General features: G+C 39.9%; 1 protein-coding gene across 4 annotated transcripts in view; it reads left to right on the forward strand.

Moving 5' to 3' along the window:
- Window positions 1-291: 291 nt before the first annotated feature.
- The window catches only part of SLC26A7 (solute carrier family 26 member 7), a 131,120-nt gene continuing 111,582 nt past the window's right edge, over window positions 292-19,829 (forward strand). For 3 of the 4 annotated variants that reach the window (XM_065902496.1, XM_065902499.1, XM_065902498.1), the window contains exons 1-2: window positions 292-395; window positions 574-877. In XM_065902496.1, coding sequence (XP_065758568.1) covers window positions 685-877 — 193 coding nt within the window. In that variant the 5' untranslated portion in view covers window positions 292-395; window positions 574-684. The remainder of the gene's footprint in view (window positions 396-573; window positions 878-19,829) is intronic. The other variant, XM_065902497.1, reaches the window with a different exon arrangement.

The raw sequence follows: 19,829 nt of genomic DNA on the forward strand, positions 1-19,829 counted from the left end.
TCCCAGGGCGGAAAAAAGATAAGAGCATTTAGCAAAGCCTCTTAGTTTTCTGAATATTTCAGAAATGGCAGTCATTTGATATACTGAAAACACCCACTTCCCAAAGAAGTAAATCTAGATTCTCTGACTACATCTTGCATAACAAAACCTCTCTGGTTTTATGATTTTGCATGGTTTGTCTGGAGAATGCAGGGATAGCCGAATGCTTCCTGGTTTCTTTACCATAACCCAGCCCACTTGCAACACATGCCCAGAACTACCTCATTAGCCACTGGGATATAAGCCAAAACATCAGACTACAGTGAGTATAAGGGAAATTACTGGCAAGAGAGCTCTACACCAGCTTAATACTGAATCCACTACTTTTCCAAGATCAGAAACTATTACACTAACAGGTACCATTTCTCCATCTCATTCAGATAGAAATTCATGGTTTTAATCTGCATCTTTTATCCAAAATAATTAGCCGTACCATAATAAAACATGCAGCCTGGCTGCATATATATTTACATACATACATATATATATATATATGCTTTTGTTAATCTCTCTCTTTTATTATTTCCTGGGTAGCTTTGACATTGTAAACCACAGACAATTTGGAGTCTGGCATTGAAGGGAGGTGGCCTACAACAATTTTTTATCTTGTATAAAGAAGTTTAATCTACAAGAGGTAATCTGAAAATGACAGGGGCAGAGAGGAAAAAGAAAAGCATACTCTGGAGCAAGATGCGTGTCCCCGATTGTGAAGACTTTAAACAGTGGTGTAGACGGCGGCTGCCTATTTTGGACTGGGCGACACATTACAGCCTGAAAGAAAACTTGCTTCCGGATACTGTTTCTGGGATAATGCTGGCCGTTCAACAGGTAGCACAAGGTAATGTACTGCGCTGGATTTTCCTGTTTTATACAGAATAGATATCACTTTGCTTTCTTGGGAGAGTGTTGTGACCTAAAGTCTACTAACAAAATTAACTTCAATTAACTTTGGGAGAATAAACACATTGAATAACTGTATACAAAAGTTTTCCTACTTGTCTTTTTTTTTTTTTTTTTGCTATTTTTGAGAGACAGTAAGCATCAAACCAATTTTTAATGGCATTATATATTTGTAATGTTAAAATTCATACTATATGAGTAAAAGATCAGTCATTGTGGGATAATGAGTTTTTATAGTTTGACCTTACTAATACAGATTTCTACTGAGGTTGACTCAAACTATAAAATATCACCTGGCTTGAACATATCATTTGTAAACCTAATTAGCCGCATGCAATGACCTGTTGTAACCTTGAGGGTTGCTATAAGCAAGGAATAGAGCTATCTGTACATAAAGGAGGCTCTTGGCCAAGATCGTTATTTGCTGAATCCTCTGTCCTTAGAGCTTACATTTCACTGTGCATGCCAATTTAATTCTGTATCACATTATGTACTATTTATTTCTCAAATATACATTTAAACTGATGATAAGTTTAACTTTCCCAAAGCTGTTTATAAAGGATATTCTAGATTTGGATAGATGTTTCTCTGGGTAAAAACTATTAGGTAACTGGTGTGCATATGGTGTATGAGCTTGTGTGGGTTGTGTGTGTGTGTGTGTTTTTTCCTTAAAGATATATTCACTGTATTTTTAAAAACTAATTCAGGTAATAATTTCCTACTTGTAGCAAGAAAAGAAACTGATTTTTCAGCCTTGAGAGTTTGTAAAATGTTCCTTGGCACAGACTCTGTAGATTTATATTTTTTTGCAATTTTACTACCTCCTGGCTTGAACTACTTTTCATACTGTTAAATTATATGCACTTTTCTGATTCTGTAGCTGGAACAAACTTGTTTGTGTGTTTGTGTTTTTAGTATGATTAGGAACATCTGCTGTGGTTGCTTTAAGATCTATAGTACTGTCATACTTCCTGGGATTCCATTTCCCTGAAGAGTCATATTTTTAATGACCATTTTGCTAAAAATAAAGCATAGTAGTCTTTCATAAAAATACAAACTAGATAACAGATTAGGCCATTTTTTAGGATTATTATTATTAGTTTTAAATTCAAAATGAGACACTACCATGGACTTTGAAACTAAGATGATGAATTTACAAGAGCTTTTTCAGCAGTTAGTTTTAGTATATTTTATTAATTTATTTTCTTTAATTTATTATAAAGTAAAAAAGAAATATATTTTAAAAAATATTTTTTTTTTTCATCTTTCTGAAATATCAGGTTAATTAGAAAATTTGGGGATATGATAAAGATACCTGTGATATACCATCAGTGTTATCATTTATGTGTCTTTGGCAGTTGATTGTGTGACTTTCTTTTGGGTATAGAAATTGAGGTGTTTTGTTTGATGAGTCAGACATTTTATTGGTTATGAAGAAATATGTTGGCCAGCCCCCAATTGATGAGAAGCACAAAGCTTACTCAACTCTTGTGTCTTGGAAATTATGGATCTGGCTCTTGATTCTCCTAGAAGATTCCCAGTGATTGGGCAAGGAAGGCTGCACTGCTAGAAAGAACTTAAAGGTTTTTGTTGGTGTGTGGAAAGACTAATTCTTGGACAGAGTTGGTGATAGACAGGGAGGCCTGGCATGCTGCAGTCTGTGGGATCGCTAAGAGACGGACACGACTGAGCGACTGAACTGAAATGAACTGAATTCTTCCAAAAGTTCTTATTCTTTAAAAACAATTCTCAAACTTTCTCATGATTACTCACGATGGGTAAATATCATAAGCTACCTTTTGTTGTAAGGGGCCTTGTGCTGAATCCCTTATGGGCAGTATCTTCCCCTGTCCCAACAAAATCCTAAAGGACAGTGGTCCTCCATTTTCCACTTGAGAAAGTGGAAGCTTAGACAAGTAAATAATTTTATCTGGACCTCATACTTGATAAGTGGTAGAGTCAGGACTTGATTCCAGTGGTAAAACTCAACATTTTATGCTTTATACTCTACACTGCCAAAATAAGTAGACTTTTTCATAATACCAATCTTAGTAACAGAAGGCATTTCTTGGGAAAGGTGCAAATATATGTCCCTGTAAATTACCTTTGTGTTTGGGCTTCCTAGGTGGCCGCTAGAGGTAAAGACCTAAGAGATGCAGTTTTGATCCCTGGGTTGGGAACATCCCCTGGAGGAGGGCTCAGCAACCCATTCCATTATTCTGGCCAAGAGAATCCCATGGATAGAGGAGCCTAGTTGTTTTTTAATTCTTTTTAATTCTTCTTTCTTAAGATATGCAGTTAAAATTAAGGCTAATGGAAACTAAAATTTGAGTCTTTTCTATACGTCAGCTATCAAGGAACAATTTTAAATTACTTTTTTAAAGATTTCCCAATTGTTAAATACAGATGCTTGTTAGTCATCATCATAACTGGTTTCAATGTAGTATTTTCTGTGTTGACTGTACTCTCTCTAAAATCATTTCTTCTCTTGAGCTTTAGACATTGCTTTTCTGTTTACCTTCTACTGCCTCTCTGGCCTTCTCTTATTATTAGCTTTGGCAAATTTTGCCTCCTCTGTTACTGTTCAGCCGCTCAGTCGTGTCTGACGCTTAGGAAGGCTTCCCTGTCCTTCACTGTCTCCCGGAGTTTGCTCAGACTCATGTCATTGTCAGTGATGCCATCCAACCATCTCATCTGTTGCCACATCTCCTCTTGCCCTTAGTCTTCCCCAGCATGGCTCCTACTCTATCTGCCCATTAAACAGTAGCGTCTGGGAGGTTCAGACCCCGGGCCTCCTCTGAAAATGCCTCAGGCTCTTCCCTCTGTGTAAGAGGCTCTAGTCATCATCACTGTACTTTCTTCTCAACCAGAGATCCATATATTCAACTAGACAAACCTAGAATTGCCCGAAAGCATTACAATGCAGCACTAGTCTTCTGGAAGAAACAAACTGAATGAAACCACCATCCTAACCAGAATTATAATAATAAATAATAATAGCTAATTTTTAGACACAAAAAAACACTTGACTTATATACAAACCTGAGGCTCACAGAGGATAAATAACTTGATTAAGGTTACACAGTAAGTGAGTTGGAAGTGATAGGATTTAAACCCAAGTAGTCTGGCTCCAGGGACTATGTGCTCCCCTTTACACCAAACTTTGTACTAGACTGCCTCTTATATAGTCTCAAGTCATTCTCAGCTTTTCCCTCTCTTTCACTACTATACCCACTAGTGTATAATCACCCACCAGGTCCTGTCGTTTCTGTTTCCTAAATATCTTTCCAACCAAGCAATCTCACTTCATGTCCCCTGCTACCGCCCCAACCCCTAAACTATTGAAATCATCATGTTATGGGTCTTCATTGTCTGTCTCCTCATGTAGGCCATTCCATGCTACATCTAACCATATCAGTTCTATGTTCAGAATTCTTCTGTGACCCTCTGTTTCCATAGGATAAAGCAAAATTCTTTAGAATAATCTAAAGTTCAGTTCAGTTCAGTCACTCAGTCGTGTCCGACTCTTTGCGACCCCATGAACCCAGCACGCCAGGCCTCCCTGTCCATCACCAGCTCCCGGAGTATGCCCAAATCCATGTCCATTGAGTCGATGATGCCATCCAACCATCTCATCCTCTGTCATCCCCTTCTCCTCCTGCCCTCAGTCTTTCCCAGCATCAGGGTCTTTTCAAATGAGTCAGCTCTTCGCATCAGGTGGCCAAAGTATTGGAGCTTCAGCTTCAACATCAGTCCTTCCAATGAACACCTAGGATTGATCTCCTTTAGGATGGACTGGTTGGATCTCCTTGCAGTCCAAGGGACTCTCAAGGGTCTTCTCCAACACCACAGTTCAAAAGCATCAATTCTTTGGCACTCAGCTTTCTTTATAGTCCAACTCTCACATCCATACATGACCACTGGAAAAGCCATAGCCTTGACTAGAGGGACCTTTGTTGGCAAAGTAATGTCTTTGCTTTTTAATATGTTGTCTAAGTTGGTCATAACTTTCCTTCCAAGTCTTATGCGTCTTTTAATTTCATGGCTGCAGTCACTATCTGCAGTGATTTTGGAGCCCAGAAAAATAAAGTCAGCCACTGTTTCCTGTTTCCCCATCTATTTGCCATGAAGTGATGGAACCAGATCTTAGTTTTTTGAATGTTGAGCTTTAAGCCAACTTTTTCACTCTCCTCTTTCACTGTCATCAAGAGGCTCTTTAGTTTATCTTCACTTTCTGCCATAAGGCTGGGGTCATCTGCATAAGATCATTAATAATCTGGGCCCCTTAATACAAAGGTCTCCTCAAAGAGGTCTTTCCTCTGAGAATCCCTGCCAATCTTCTGGAAAGATGTACCTCCTACTCCCTTTGTACTTTTTACATATCTCTATGATTGGCCTTGACCACCTGACCTGACTTTTGAGAAACCTATATGCAGGTCAGGAAGCAACAGTTAGAACTGGACATGAAACAACAGACTGGTTCCAAATAGGAAAAGTAGTACGCCAAGGCTGCATATTGTCACCCTGCTTATTTAACTTATATGCAGAGTACATCATGAGAAATGCTGGGCTGGAAGAAGCACAAGCTAGAATCAAGATTGCTGGGAGAAATATCAATAACCTCAGATATGCAGATGACACCCTCCTTATGGCAGAAAGTGAAGATGAACTAAAAAGATGAAATTAAAAGATGCTTACTCCTTGGAGGGAAAGTTATGACCAACCTAGATAGCATATTGAAAAGCAGAGACATTGCTTTGCCAACAAAGGTCCGTCTAGTCAAGGCTATGGCTTTTCCAGTGGTCATGTATGGATGTGAGAGTTAGACTATAAAGAAAGCTGAGCACCAAAAAATTGATGCTTTTGAACTGTGGTGTTGAAGAAGACTTTTGAGATTCCCTTGGACTGCAAGGAGATCCAACCAGTCCATCCTAAAGGAGATCAGTCCTGGGTGTTCATCGGAAGGACTGATGCTGAAGCTGAAACTCCAGAACTTTGGCCACCTGATGCAAAGAGCTGATTCATTTGAAAAGACCCTGATGCTGGGAGGGATTGGGGGCAGGAGGAGAAGGGGACGACAGAAGATCAGATGGCTGGATGGCATCACCGACTCGATGGACATGAGTTTGAGTAAACTCTGGGAGTTGGTGATGGACAGGGAGGCCTGGCGTGCTGCATCACAGGGTCGCAAAGAGTTGGACACGACTGAGCGACTGAACTGAATTGAACTGATGATCAGCCTTAACAGATTGTATTGTATTCTTTCGGTACGATTCTTTATGCACTGGTGGGTAAGCTTTGGAAAGAATGTTTTAATCTTTATACTCTCGCCGGTTTATATATTACCTGGCACATAGACACAGGTCTTCAGTAAATGTTTCTTGGAATCATTAAGCAATTTGCCTCCTAGAGACTTTTATTATTTTATGGTATCTTGCTGCCACTCTCAGAAGGGAAATTTAAATTTATTTTTATATTTTAAAAATAAATGTAATAAAGATACTGATAGTAAAAGATACATTAAAATATGAATAACTAATTTCTTCCAATTCTCCTTGCTTTCCTGAATTTATAAACTTGTAGCCCTCCAGACAAATATGATAAAAGATTTGTCTGCATTCCCTTTGTCCCCGTGTTTAATTTTTTCTCAAGCCAACATTAACCCATCTGTATAGTTCATATGAAAATCTAGATGTCTGTCTTCTCTTGCAAAAGGGAAATAAATGGCCATAAGGGTCTTATGTTTCCATGTGGGAAAAATCTTTTGGCTCCCTCTGTAGACAGGGCATGTGCTTTATATTTTGCCACAGTCCCCATCGTTCACATATCTGCTGTCACCCTTTCTCCTAGTATCCCTCTAAGTGTGAATTTGTCTCCTCTGACAAGGCACTTTCTCACATGTTTTGTTGAAATGCCTTGAACTCCCTCTTGAATAAAATCTTTAAGAGGGGACTTCCAAGGTGGCGATGTTGGTGACAGACAGGGAGGCCTGGTGTGCTGCAGTCCATGGGATCACAAAGAGTCAGAGATAACTCAGCGACTGAACTGACCGACTCCAAGCTGGCGCTAGCAATAAAGAACCCGCCTGCCAACGCAGGAGATATAAGAGACACAGGTTCCATCCCTGGGTCGGGACAATCCCCTCGAGGGGGTCAGCCCACTCCAGTATTCATGCCTGGAAAATCTCACTTACAGAGGAGTCTGGCAGGCTACAGTCCATAGGGTCGCAAAGAGTCAGACATGGCTGAAGCAACTTAGCACGCAGACACATACGCACACACACACACAAAAGATTAGGTCCTTAAATCCACAGGAACTTCAGGTCTGTGAACCTGCATCAATATGTTCTGATATACTTCATTTCTTTATAATTCTATAATTCTCTTTAATTCTATTTTCTTTTACTTATTTTAAAAAAGTGTTCTGTACCACAGCTTCCTTATCCATTCGTCTGCTGATGGGCATCTAGGTTGCTTCCATGTCCTGGCTATTACAAACAGTGCTGCGATGAACATTGGGCTGCACGTGTCTCTTTCAGATCTAGTTTCCTCGGTGTGTATACCCAGAAGTGGGATTGCTGGGTCATATGGCAGTTCTATTTCCAGCTTTTTAAGAAATCTCCACACTTTTCCATAGTGGCTGTACTAGTTTGCATTCCCACCAACAGTGTAAGAGGGTTCCCTTTTCTCCACACCCCCTCCAGCATTTATTGCTTGTAGACTTTTGGATAGCAGCCATCCTGACTGGCGTGTAATGGTACCTCATGGTGGTTTTGGTTTGCATTTCTCTGATAATGAGTGATGTTGAGCATCTTTTCATGTGTTTGTTAGCCATCTGTATGTCTTCTTTGGAGAATTACTCAGCCGTTAAAAAGAATTCATTTGAATCAGTTCTAATGAGATGGATGAAACTGGAGCCCATTATACAGAGTGAAGTAAGCCAGAAAGATAAAGAACATTACAGCATACTAACACATATATATGGAATTTAGAGAGATGGTAACGATAACCCTATATGTAAAACAGAAAAAGAGACACAGAAGTACAGAACAGACTTTTGAACTCTGTGGGAGAAGGTGAGGGTGGGATGTTTCGAAAGAACAGCATGTATATTATCTATGGTGAAACAGATCACCAGCCCAGGTGGGATGCATGAGTCAAGTGCTCGGGCCTGGTGGGCTGGGAAGACCCAGAGGAGTCGGGTGGAGAGGGAGGTGGGAGGGGGGATCGGGATGGGGAATACGTGTAACTCTATGGCTGATTCATATCAATGTATGACAAAACCCACTGAAAAATTTAAAAAAAAAATTAAAAAAAAAAATAAAAGTGTTCTGGGAAGGAGTTTATAGACTATATAAGATTGCTAAAGGAGTCCCCAAAATATTTCCTCCCCAAGGTAAAAACATAAATGTAGATTTGCTCATTTTAATGAAAAAAAGAAAAGGAACTTTAGGTCATTCTTTCACCATGTTCGAATATTTCTTAGAAATGATTTGTATGTTTGTTAATATTAAAAACATTTGGGAGCACTCATTACTAACATCAGGTGAAAACTATTATAGCTGGCGTGTACCAAAATGTTCTTAACTGACATCTCACTGCAGAATGTAGTTTGAGGATCAACAAACGTTCTAGAGAATGTCATTAATTTAAACATGTCACCGACATGGTTGGCCAGTTAAGCAGTATAAAACTCCTAGAGTATAAATACTTTAGTTCACATTCTACCCTGGATGACCACTTAAGGGAAATGTATTTATTTATTTTTCAATCTGAAAACTCAAGCACTGAGACAGGGTGGAGACCTAAAATGCATGACTTACCGTATAAGTACCTAATACTGAGGAGGAATATGAGAATGTTTTGACTTGCATTCCATGGGATCACGTAGAATTTTTGTTGCCAAATCATGAAAATTTTCTGCGGCCATAGGACTGCCTGATGTTCAAACCACAGTGTTCTGGGTCACAGACAAAGGATGGATGTTCCTTATAATAACGTAGAACTTGTGGCATTACTGGTACCAAAATATGTGGAAGCTGATCTTCTTTGTACTCCTGAGGGCAGCTTAGAGACGTGTGGAATAGTAAGTGGAATTCCTGGAAGCATTCACTGTGAAAATTAAAGGCTTGTCTGAGAATTTTCCCTGCATGGTTTTAGCCTTTGAGGATTAAGAGACGTAGCATTAGCTACATATCTCTAACCTAACCCTCTTAATCATTAATGTAGATTATAATGTAGAGAAATTATAATGATTGGTTGTATTTGTTGAATGGTAACTATTCTCTTCTCTAAGAACAATGGCAGCCAAATATTGCTAAATAAATCTAAAGTATACTTGCCCTGGGGCTTCCCTTGTGGCTCAGCTGGTAAAGAATGCGCCTGCAATGCGGGAAACCTGGGTTGGGAAGATCCCCTGGAGAAGGGAAAGGCTACCCACTCTGGTATTCTGGCCTGAGGAATTCTGTGGACTGTATAGTCTATGGGGTCGGGTCTCAAAGAGTCGGACGTGACTAAGCGACTTTCACTCACTCATACTTGCCCTGACCTCCATAAAAATGTACCCAGGAACAAGGAACACTCTGCTGGCTTTTCATTCTCCATTTTCTCTCATCCCATGATACATGCTCTCGCCCAAAGCTTTGGGCTTCATCCAGCATTTCTGATTTCCTTTCTTTCTTAAGTGTAAATTAATGGTGATTTGTGTGTTAAAAGGTTGCTCTTATATTTCTGCAGTTAGAATAATTCTCCCTGTAATATTTACACCAGTTCACATGGAAGACTTTCCAGTGTAGAGTGTTGAAAACTTGGGAAGGTTTGTGACAATATAATAGATTGGCAGTGGTTGTGAAGATAAGGTGTGTGGCCTTCGTAATAGTACACTTCTGTTTTTGCCAGCTAGGATCCATCCCTGCTTTTAGTAATTTTTGTAATTAATTACTTTTAGTAATAATACAAGAATTGCTTTTAGTAATTCTTGGATTTGTTTTAAGGAACAACCCCCGCCCCACCCCCGCTTCTGTTTTTGGTATACGTGGTTTAAGTGAGGTTCTAATTTTGGCTCTAGGCTGATCAGTAAAATAAGTATCCCTCGACCAGGATTCTCGATTTTGGGGGCCCATTGGAGCCATCTTGGTGACTAAAAGAACATTGGTAGCTGAGTCTCATCTCAAACAATTAAATCAGATTTCCAAGGAGTAGTTCCCAGACATGGAGGACATTGTGTTTCTTCTTTTTTCAACTGTCCCAGATTGTAATGTGCAACAATATTGACAGCTGCATCCAGACACTTATTAGTCCAGGTGAAGACTTTTGTGGCTCGTGTTGATAATTAGCACTATTCCATACACCAGGTCAGTTACTGGTTCCGTGCTGACGTTTTCTCCTCTAGGCCCAAGGAGGGTTGACTATACCCCCAACCAGTCATTTCTTATTTTAAAATGGTGATGGCAATACACGTCACCTGAGAGTGGTCCAGTCAGTCTGGATCTTGGGACATGTGCAGAACCTCTGAGGAAAAAAAGGAAAAGGCATCTTCCTTCGTGCTGGGACTACTGACAGGAAGGATGACATCCCTCTACATCTTCCCTCGGCTTCGAGAGCCTGGAAATGAAGCCAGCACAGCGAAGGGAACAGTAGAGAGAAAGTGAGTCCTGATGATAGCTAGGACACGTCTGAGTTTTCACTTGCGCGTGCAAACACTTTTTTGTTGTTGTTAATTAGGTTTAAGTTGGGTTACTTCCAGTCGCCTTAACTACACATTTGAGTGTCATTCCAATTTAAATGTTACACAAATTGTCTTCAATTTTCTAAACCCATCAAGAGAGATATATATACTTTATATTCATATTCATTTTCATGAGAGGAGGAGATTGAGGTTCAGAACCGTGGGTATCTTGCCCTCTGTACTGCTAAGAGAGACTGACGTATAAACCTCCTGTGCTCCACCCCACATCCCTCGCTGTCTTCTGTTCTCCAGTTTGCCTTGAGTACCGCAGACAGAACCTGAGCGGGACTACAACCTGAGAAGCAGACCGCAGGTCAGCCCCTCAGCCTGCCCCCTTCCGTGATGACATGTCAGCTTCCTTGATAAAATAAAACCCTGAGATTCTTGCTGAGAGGGCAGAGGACTGTGCCAGGGGAAGAAGTACCTATACCAGAGCTCCTGTTCTTCCCCTTGAGAGCTGCTCATGCCCCCTGCTAGACTAGCTCAGGGTGAGGGACACAGGAGAGATGTGCTTTAACACTGGCCTGCGAATTCAACAAACAATAAACAGTTTTTACCACGTGGCAGAGCTGGCTCACCCCTTCACAGAGCACAGCCTTGTCGTAGCGAAGGGGCTCGCATAACTCAATGAAACCATGAGCCATGCCAGGCAGGGCCACGCCAAATGGATGGGACACAGTGAAGAATTCTGACAAAACATGGTTCGCTGGGGTGGAGAAGGAAATGGCAACCCACTCCAGTATTCTTGCCTGGAGACTCCCATGGACAGTATGAAAAGGCAAAGAGATATGACGCTAGAAGATGAGACGCCACGTTGGAAGGTGTCCAGTATGCTGCTGGGGAAGAACAGAGGACAATTACCAAGACCTCTAGTAAGAATGAAGTGGCTGTCTCATTTTAAAATTGAGTTTTTATCCCTTTACTTATTTATTTTTTATCCCTTTATTTAAATCTAATTATTTAACGGCAAATATTCCTGAATGGAAACAACAGGCCAGAGTTGAGTGGTGCCTACACCCTTTCTGTGGGCGTGGGCTTTGCAACTTGTCATATTCCCCCAAATCCCCTTCCTTTTTATTCTGCCTCACTGCTGTTATTCACCCTCTTCAGGTCTAGAGTAGGAAGTTCTCAAACTCAGCTCAAAGACACCTTGATTGTCCAAACCCATCAAGGCATTCAGAAAAACAAGATATTTTATATAAAAAGAAAACTATAAATAGCCAACTTTTCTCTTTTTACACAGGCATGAACTTCTGAAAAGGTTTTTCAAGGTTCTTCAGTACCCGGATCTCACACATATCGTTTTCATCCTATGTTCTGGCTGCACTGAACTCATCTTAGTGTTCTAAAAGGTCATGCTTGTTTTGCCTCAGGACATTTGCATGTTCTGCTTCCTCCTAAATGGATAATCTCCCCTGACCCTCTTTATCTGAGTATATTTTAGCATACTTAAGCTGGGTTAACCTCAGTAGTTCTCAACCTTGCCTGCATATTTTAATCTCTTTTGGCACTTGAAAAAAATACCCATGCCCCAACCCTATGCCAGTTAAATAAAAATCTCTGAGAATTTAGGGCAAATCTTTTAATGTTTTGCACCTCAGCTTCCTCAACTGATGAAAAAATAAAGTAAAATGAGCAGCTAGGGTTGAGAAATATGGATTTTCAGAAAGTACTTGATAGATACCTCTGTTTTGTTTTCCCATGGTACCCTCACTCATCCACTTCACTATCATGTTTGTTTTTGATTTATATTTGACTTTTCTTCTAAGCTGTTAGTGTTTTGAAGGTGAAGACTGTTTATAGTCTAGCTTGACCAACCGTTCTGGTTTTAGTGGTAAATGTCCTGAGTCCTAAGAAATCCTTTCAGCTCCTGTCAATGTATTTGGCACATAGTAGGTGCTGAAATGTTTCTTGATGGTAAAAAAATCATGATTCAAATGATGGGATAGGGCTTACCTGTGCCCACTCTTCTCCATAGACACTTTTAATCTCTTACTGTTTCTAATATTTAAGCTCATAGATCTGTTGATCATGAAGCTTTTTGACCATGATAATTCTTTACTTTCACTCTTGTGAAATCTCATCTGCACAATGTTACAGGATGAACCTATTGCCTTAACCTGTCTAGTGATTAGAGCCAATGATCTTTAGCAGTACCTGTTTGTGAACCAAGAGAATGTTTGTCGACAGGAATTTTGTTTTCATACAGCTGTATTTCTCGGATAGATGCAAATTTACCCCGGGAGATTCACTTTTAATATCACTTGACCCTGAGCCCATTGATGCAGTGAACCAGACAGCTGATCACATTGTGGTTTATTAATAACAGTGCTAAGACCACCATAAACAGTTGCCAGAGGGAAATAATTTTATAATTACCCACACAATTTGTGATTGATTTTTTTATATGTAATTCTTGGGAGAGCCTACTACTACCTAATTATTTTGTTTTTAAGGATACTGATGCATCTTCTAGGGTTCTTTATTCATTTCTATTTTTAAAAAGTGCTTGAAAAAATACAGTCTTTTGCTATGTTTTTTGAAAGAGAGAACAAAAAGGCAACAATCTAGCCCACAAGGGCCTTATTTTTCCCTGTCTCAAATTTGTACAAAAATTTATGTGAATATGATCTTGTTATTTCAACCTTGAAGATATTCTGGTGTGGGAATGCAATGGTGGGAACATTTTCTTAATGAAAATTTGCAAAATATTGGGTTCAACCACTTTCTGAGTAGCTTGTATAAATCCAGGGAGCTGCCAAATAATACTGTGTTTTTATTTGGAAAAATGAAGAATGTATAATCCTATCTAATAAGAATGACACGAAATTAGTATTTGCTGATAAAAATTGGGTGAACATAGAGAACAAAGTGATAGTCTTAAAAAACTGGCAAGACTTGAAGAGCTAAAGATACATGGTATTATAAGATTATAAGATATCACTTCAGCATTCTTGCCTTGAGAAGGCCATGAACTGTATGAAAAGACAAAAAGATATGACACTGAAAGATGAACACCACCCCGCCCCCACCGCCAGCTCAGTAGGTGTCCGGTATACTACCGGAGGAGAGCACAGATATTGTTCCAGAAGTAATGAGGAGACTGAGCCAAAGCAGAAATGGCACCTAGTTGTGGATGTGTCTGGTGGTGAAAGCAAGTCAGATGCTGTAAAGAACAATATTGCATAGGAAGCTGGAAACTTAGGTCTATGAATCAAGGTAAATTAGAAATGGCCAAACAGGAGATGGCAAGAGTGAACATCAACATTTTAGGAATCAGTGAACTAAAATGAATGGGAATGGGTGAATTTAAATCATAAATCATGACCATCATATCTATTACTATGGGCATGAATCCCTTAGAAGAAATGGAGTAGCTTTCATATTCACAAAAGAGTCTGAAATTGAGTACTTTGGTGCAATCTCTAAAACAACAGAATGATCTTGGTTCACTTTCAAGGCAAACTCCAATATCACAGTAGCCAAGTCTATACCCCAACCACTAATGCCAAAGAAACTGACATTGAGTGGTTTTATGATGACATGTAAGACCTTCAGGAACTAACACCAAAAAAAAAGATGTCATTTTCATCATAGGGGACTAGAATACAAAAGTAGAAAGTCAAGAGATACCTGGAGTAACAGGCAAATTTAGCCTTGGAGTACAAAATGAGGCAGGGTGAAGGCTAACGGAGTTTTGCCAAGAGAATGCACTGGTCATAGCAAACACTTTCTTCCAACAACACAAGAGATGGCTCTACACATGGACGTCACAAAATGGTCAATACCAAAATCAGATTGATTGTATTCTTTACAGATGAAGATGGACATTCCATATAGTCAGAAAAAAACAAGTCTGAGAGCGGATGACTGTGGCTCACATCATGAACTCTGTATAGCAAAATTCAGACTTAAGTTGAAGAAAGTAGGGAGAACCACTAGGCCGTTTAGGCATGACCTAAACCAAATTCCTTATGATTATACAGTGGAAGTGACAAACTGATTCAAGGGATTAGATCTGACAGAGTGCCTGAAGAACTATGGATCGAGGTTTGTACAGGAGGTGGTGATCAAAACCATCCCCAAGAAAAAGAAATGCAAAAGGGCAACATGGTTGTCTTAGGAGGCCTGACAAACAGCTGAGAAAAGAAAAGTGAAAGGCATAGGAGAAAATGAAAGATATACCCAACTAAATGCACAGTTCCAGAGAACAACAAGGATAGATGAGAAAGCCTTCTTAAGTGAACAATGCAAAAAAATAGAGGAAACCAATAGAATGGGAAAGACTAGAGATCTCTTCAAGAAAATTAGAGATACCAAGGAAACATTTCATGAAAAGATGGGCTCAATAAAGGAAAGAAGCAGTATAGAACTAACAGAAGCAGAAGATATTAAGAAGAGGTGGCAGGAATACACAGAAGAATTGAATGAAAAAAGGTCTTAAAGATCTGGATTTCCACGATGGTGTGGTCGCTCATCTAGAACTGGACATCCTGGAGTGTGAAGTCAAGTAGGCCTTAGGAAGCACTACTACAAATAAAGCTTGTGGAAGTGATAGAATTGCAGCTGAGCTATTTCAAATCCTAAAAAATGATGCTATTAAAGTGTTGTACTCAATATGCCATCAAATTTGGAATACTCAGTAATGGCCATGGTACTAGAAAAGGTCAGTTTTCATTCCAATCCCAAAGAAAGGCAATGCTAAAGAATGTTAAAACTATTATACAAGTGCACTTATTTCATATGCCAACAAAGTAATGCTCAAAATCCTTCAAGCTAGGCTTTAGCACTATGTGAATCAAGAACTTCCAGATGTACAGGCTGGATTTAGAAAAGACAGAATCAAGAGATCAAATTGCCAATGTCTGTTGGATCATAGAGAAAGCAATGGAATTCCAGAAAAAGCATCTTTTCCTGCTTCATTGACTACACTAAAGACTTTGACTGTGTGGATCACAGCAAACAGTGAAAAATTCTTAAAGAAATGAGAATACCAGACTGCTTTACCTGTCTGCTGAGAAACCTCTTTGCAGGTCTAAAAGCAACAGTTAGAACTGGACATGAAGAATGAACTGGTTCAAAATTGTGAAAGGAGTAGGTCAAGGGTTATTTAACTTGTATGTCACCCTGTTTATTAAACTTGTATGCAGAATACATCATGAGAGATGCTGGGCTGGATGAAGCACAAGCTGGAATCAATATTGCCAGGAGAAATAAACAACCTGAGATATGCAAATGACAGCACCCCTATGGAAGAAAATGAAGAGAAACTAAAGAGCCTGTTGATGAAAGTGAATGAGAAGAGTGAAAAAGCTAGCTTAAAACTCAACATCTAGAAAACTAAAGATCACAGTGTCCAGTCCCATCACCTCATGGCAAATAGATGGGTAAAATATGGAAACAGTGATAGACTTTATTTTCTTGGCCTTCAAAATCACTGTAGATGGTGACTGCAACCATGAAATTAAAAGATGCTTGCTCCTTGGAAGAAAAGCTATGACAGACAGCATATTAAAAAGCATAGACTTTACTTTGCCAACTAAGATTGGTATAATCAAAGCTATGGTTTTTCCAGTAGTATGTATGGATGTGACAGTTGGACCGTAAAGAAGGCTGAGCACTGAAGAATTGATGCTTTTGAACTGTGGTGTTGGAGAAGACTCTTGAGAGTCCCTTGGGCAGCAAGGAGATCCAACCAAACCATCCTAAAGGAAATCAGTCCTGAATATTCATTGGAAGGACTGATGTTGAAGCTTTGGCCACCTGATGTGGAGAGCCAACTCATTGGAAAAGACCCTGATTTGGGGAAAGACTGAAGGCAGTAGGAGAAAGGAGCAACTGAAGATGAGATGATTGGATGGCATCACTGACTCAGTGGATGTGAGTTTGAACAAACTCTGGGAGACAGTGAAGGACAGGGAAGCCTGGCTTTCCTCTATGGCATCGCAAGGAGGCAGACACACGAATGACTGAACAACAACATGGTATTATATAAAATGGAATTTAAAGAAATGAAGTCCTACAAACCACTGTTTCTCTGGAGAGGATCTCAAGGGACCTCTATGCACAGGTTACATTTAGGGAATATATCCCACTTTATTAGCTGAATTATTATTTAAAACATAGATCTAGTAAAACTGGAGTGCAGCACAACAATTTAGGCCTGAGATTGAAGAGCTATTACTATTTCTTTTTTTCTCATAAAGCTGAGATTTTAATGTGCTTGTGGAAAAAAAGAGACACATCACAGTTAGTCTTGAGGCAGGTCCTGGTCTTTTATTATCATATTGGTAGCAAAATTGTTCAGTTCAATTCAGTTGCTTAGTTGTGTCCGAGTCTTTGTGACCCCGTGGACTGCAGCACGCCAGGCTTCCCTGTCCATCACCAACTCCTGGAGTTTACTCAAGCTCATGTCCATCGAGTCGGTGATGCCATCCAACCATCTCATCCTCTGTCATCCCCTTCTCCTCTCGCCTTCAATCTTTCCCAGCATCAGGATCTTTTGAAATGAGTCAATTCTTTGCATCAGGTGACCAAAGTATTGGAATTTCAATTTCAGCATCAGTCCTTCCAATGAATATCCAGTCCTTCGGGATGGACTGATTGGATCTCCTTGCAGTCAAAGGGACTCTCAAGAGTCTTCTCCAACACCACAGTTCAAAAGCATCAGTTCTTCAGTGCTCAGCTTTCTTTACAGTCCAACTCTCACATCCATACATGACCACTGGAAACATAGCCTTGACTAGATGCACCTTTGTTGGCAGAGTAAAGTCTCTGCTCTTTAATATGCTATCTAGGTTGGTCTCAGCTTTTCTTCCAGGAGCAGAATAGTAGAAGAGCAAAACACACGTACAGGTGGACATGGCCTTTCCTGTGATGAATGTGTCTCCTTCGGGGTGTTCCGCTTTGACCCCTCTGATCAGCAGCCCTCTCCTCGGATAGAGGAGGTGGGAGGTGCTGGAGAGGAGCCTGAGGACACGCTTTGCCACGTGACCTGAGGTTGTGGTGCCGTCACTGTCCTAGGGAGGTGGATGGAATCCAGATATTTGAGAAGGTGGAATTGAAGTCAGGTCCAGGGAGGTTAGCAAAAGCATACAAACTCGCAAAGCCTGTGAGTATAAAGTTTATTACCTGGGTGTCAACCAGTGGGACCAGGGCCCGAAAGGTCAAACTGGAAGAAGTGTCAGAAGCTCAATCAAAGTGTAAGAGCAACTTAGGATTAGTACCTGGCTCCAAGATTCTGGGTAAACAAGGTCTAGAATGCATAGTCTTTTCTAATTTCCTACCAGTTTATGAGCAGGCCTCAACTTTTCGTAGGTGGGACTGAACCCACAGGAGGCAGTGAGAAGGTGCACCCAGCTAGGAAGAGACGTGAAAGGGGGGAAGACATTAGCCGGCAGTCAGTGTAAAGTGGGGAGGAAAGTTCTTATCCTTTGCTGATTTCAGGCCTAATGAGTGGTTTACAGGGGTGTTATATAAACATGGTCCTCAAAAAAAAAAAACCGCACACACACCACTAAAATATGCCTGAGTCCATTCCTGTTCAACTTTACTTGGATAGAGTATTCAAGGAGAAAGAGTATCAGGACCTCTGAGAAGCCTTGATGTCCCCAGTCACGTTCTGCCCTATGTGATCAGTACCTCCTAAAACATTAGCATTCAACACCTTTGAGCTGGTACAGGGTTCTGCAATGAACTGCTCACTATCTTCATTTTCTGACCTCTTTATAATCTTCTGAACCATTTAACCTTGCTTGTGCCTTCATTCACCTGATAATCAAGGCCTTTCTCTGCTTTGTTCCTCTGTTTTTCTTCTCATAGTCTTCATAGCTTTGGATAAATGTGTCATTTGATTCCTGGGCCTGTTTCTGTGTTTATCACCTCTCCGTGAAAGAGATCCTAGTGCTTTGTTTGACGCACACTAGTTTACTTGTAAATGGAATTGATTCTTATTAGCTGCCTTAATAATATATCTCACAGTATAATTGGAGACCTGGACAAAAAAGCAGGTTTTTAGGATAATTTTGGTACGTTGTATGAATGAAGAATGTACAAGGTGCAGCAATAGCGCTGACAACATTATCATCTCTTCCTAGAGTGGTGATGAGATTGGTAGTCAAGAGGAAATTATGCTTTAACTGAATCTTGAAGGGTCATATGAGTTTTCCAGGTAGCTCACAGATGAAGGGCACTGTAGAAAGAAGAAAAATATGCAGTGATAAGAAGAATAAAAGAGTGTAGTTTGCGTAAATACTTCCCAATAATCCCACTTGGTAGGAGTTGTAGTTGGAGAGGTTAGCAGAGTCCAGATCATAAAAGTCTTATTGAAAAACATGGGAAAAGTGTTTGGGCTTATTTTCCATGGTAATGTAGCACTTTAGTGGATCTTGCGTGATGACAGGGAGTGACAAAGGTTTGTGTTATAAAGAAATTACTCTGGCATCAGCTTATATTATATACTTGACAGAGGCAAGAGACTAGTTAGGAAAGACTAGTTAGGAGAAATCTTGTTCTGTGGTTGGGACAGTGGAAGGCAGGAGTAGCTGCAGTGGAAGAGAAGGAATCCACCAGTTTTAAATGGAATAGATAAGGTGATTAGTGTACTCAGGGATGTGAGGGTGAAAAAAAAAAGCATGTTTTTGATAACTTCTAGGTTTCTAAATTGGTGACTAGATGGGTGACAATGTGATTTTCTGAGATAGGGGTTATGTAAACAGGGAATCAGCTGCAATTTTGTGTTTGTATTTAATGCATATCGTTTTGTTGTTATGGTGGAACTTATGGTGCATGGGATCAAAATAAATAATTAATAAACAATTTTCATTTTGGATTTGTTATGTGAGTGCCTGTCAGATCTCTAGTTGACAAACATCTGAATCTAGAGTTTAGGTGAATATTATTAAGATGTTTGAATTAACCATGATTATCCTATCCAATCCCACAACATCAGTCATGCATGGATGATCCTCTAGAATAAACAGAGGAATCAGAATGGAAGAAGATTTAGGAAACACTGATATTTAAGTGGATGAGAGGCTAGCAAAGGAGAATGTGGTCCATGAATATCATGGTGCTCTGGGAGTCAATGGATAGGAGCTTTAAGAAAGATATAGTTGACAGGATATATGGATATATGGAACACAGAGCCTCCAGGACAAAAGCAA

The sequence above is a fragment of the Muntiacus reevesi genome, chromosome 12 (assembly GCF_963930625.1).
Source record: "Muntiacus reevesi chromosome 12, mMunRee1.1, whole genome shotgun sequence".
NCBI lineage: Eukaryota > Metazoa > Chordata > Mammalia > Artiodactyla > Cervidae > Muntiacus > Muntiacus reevesi.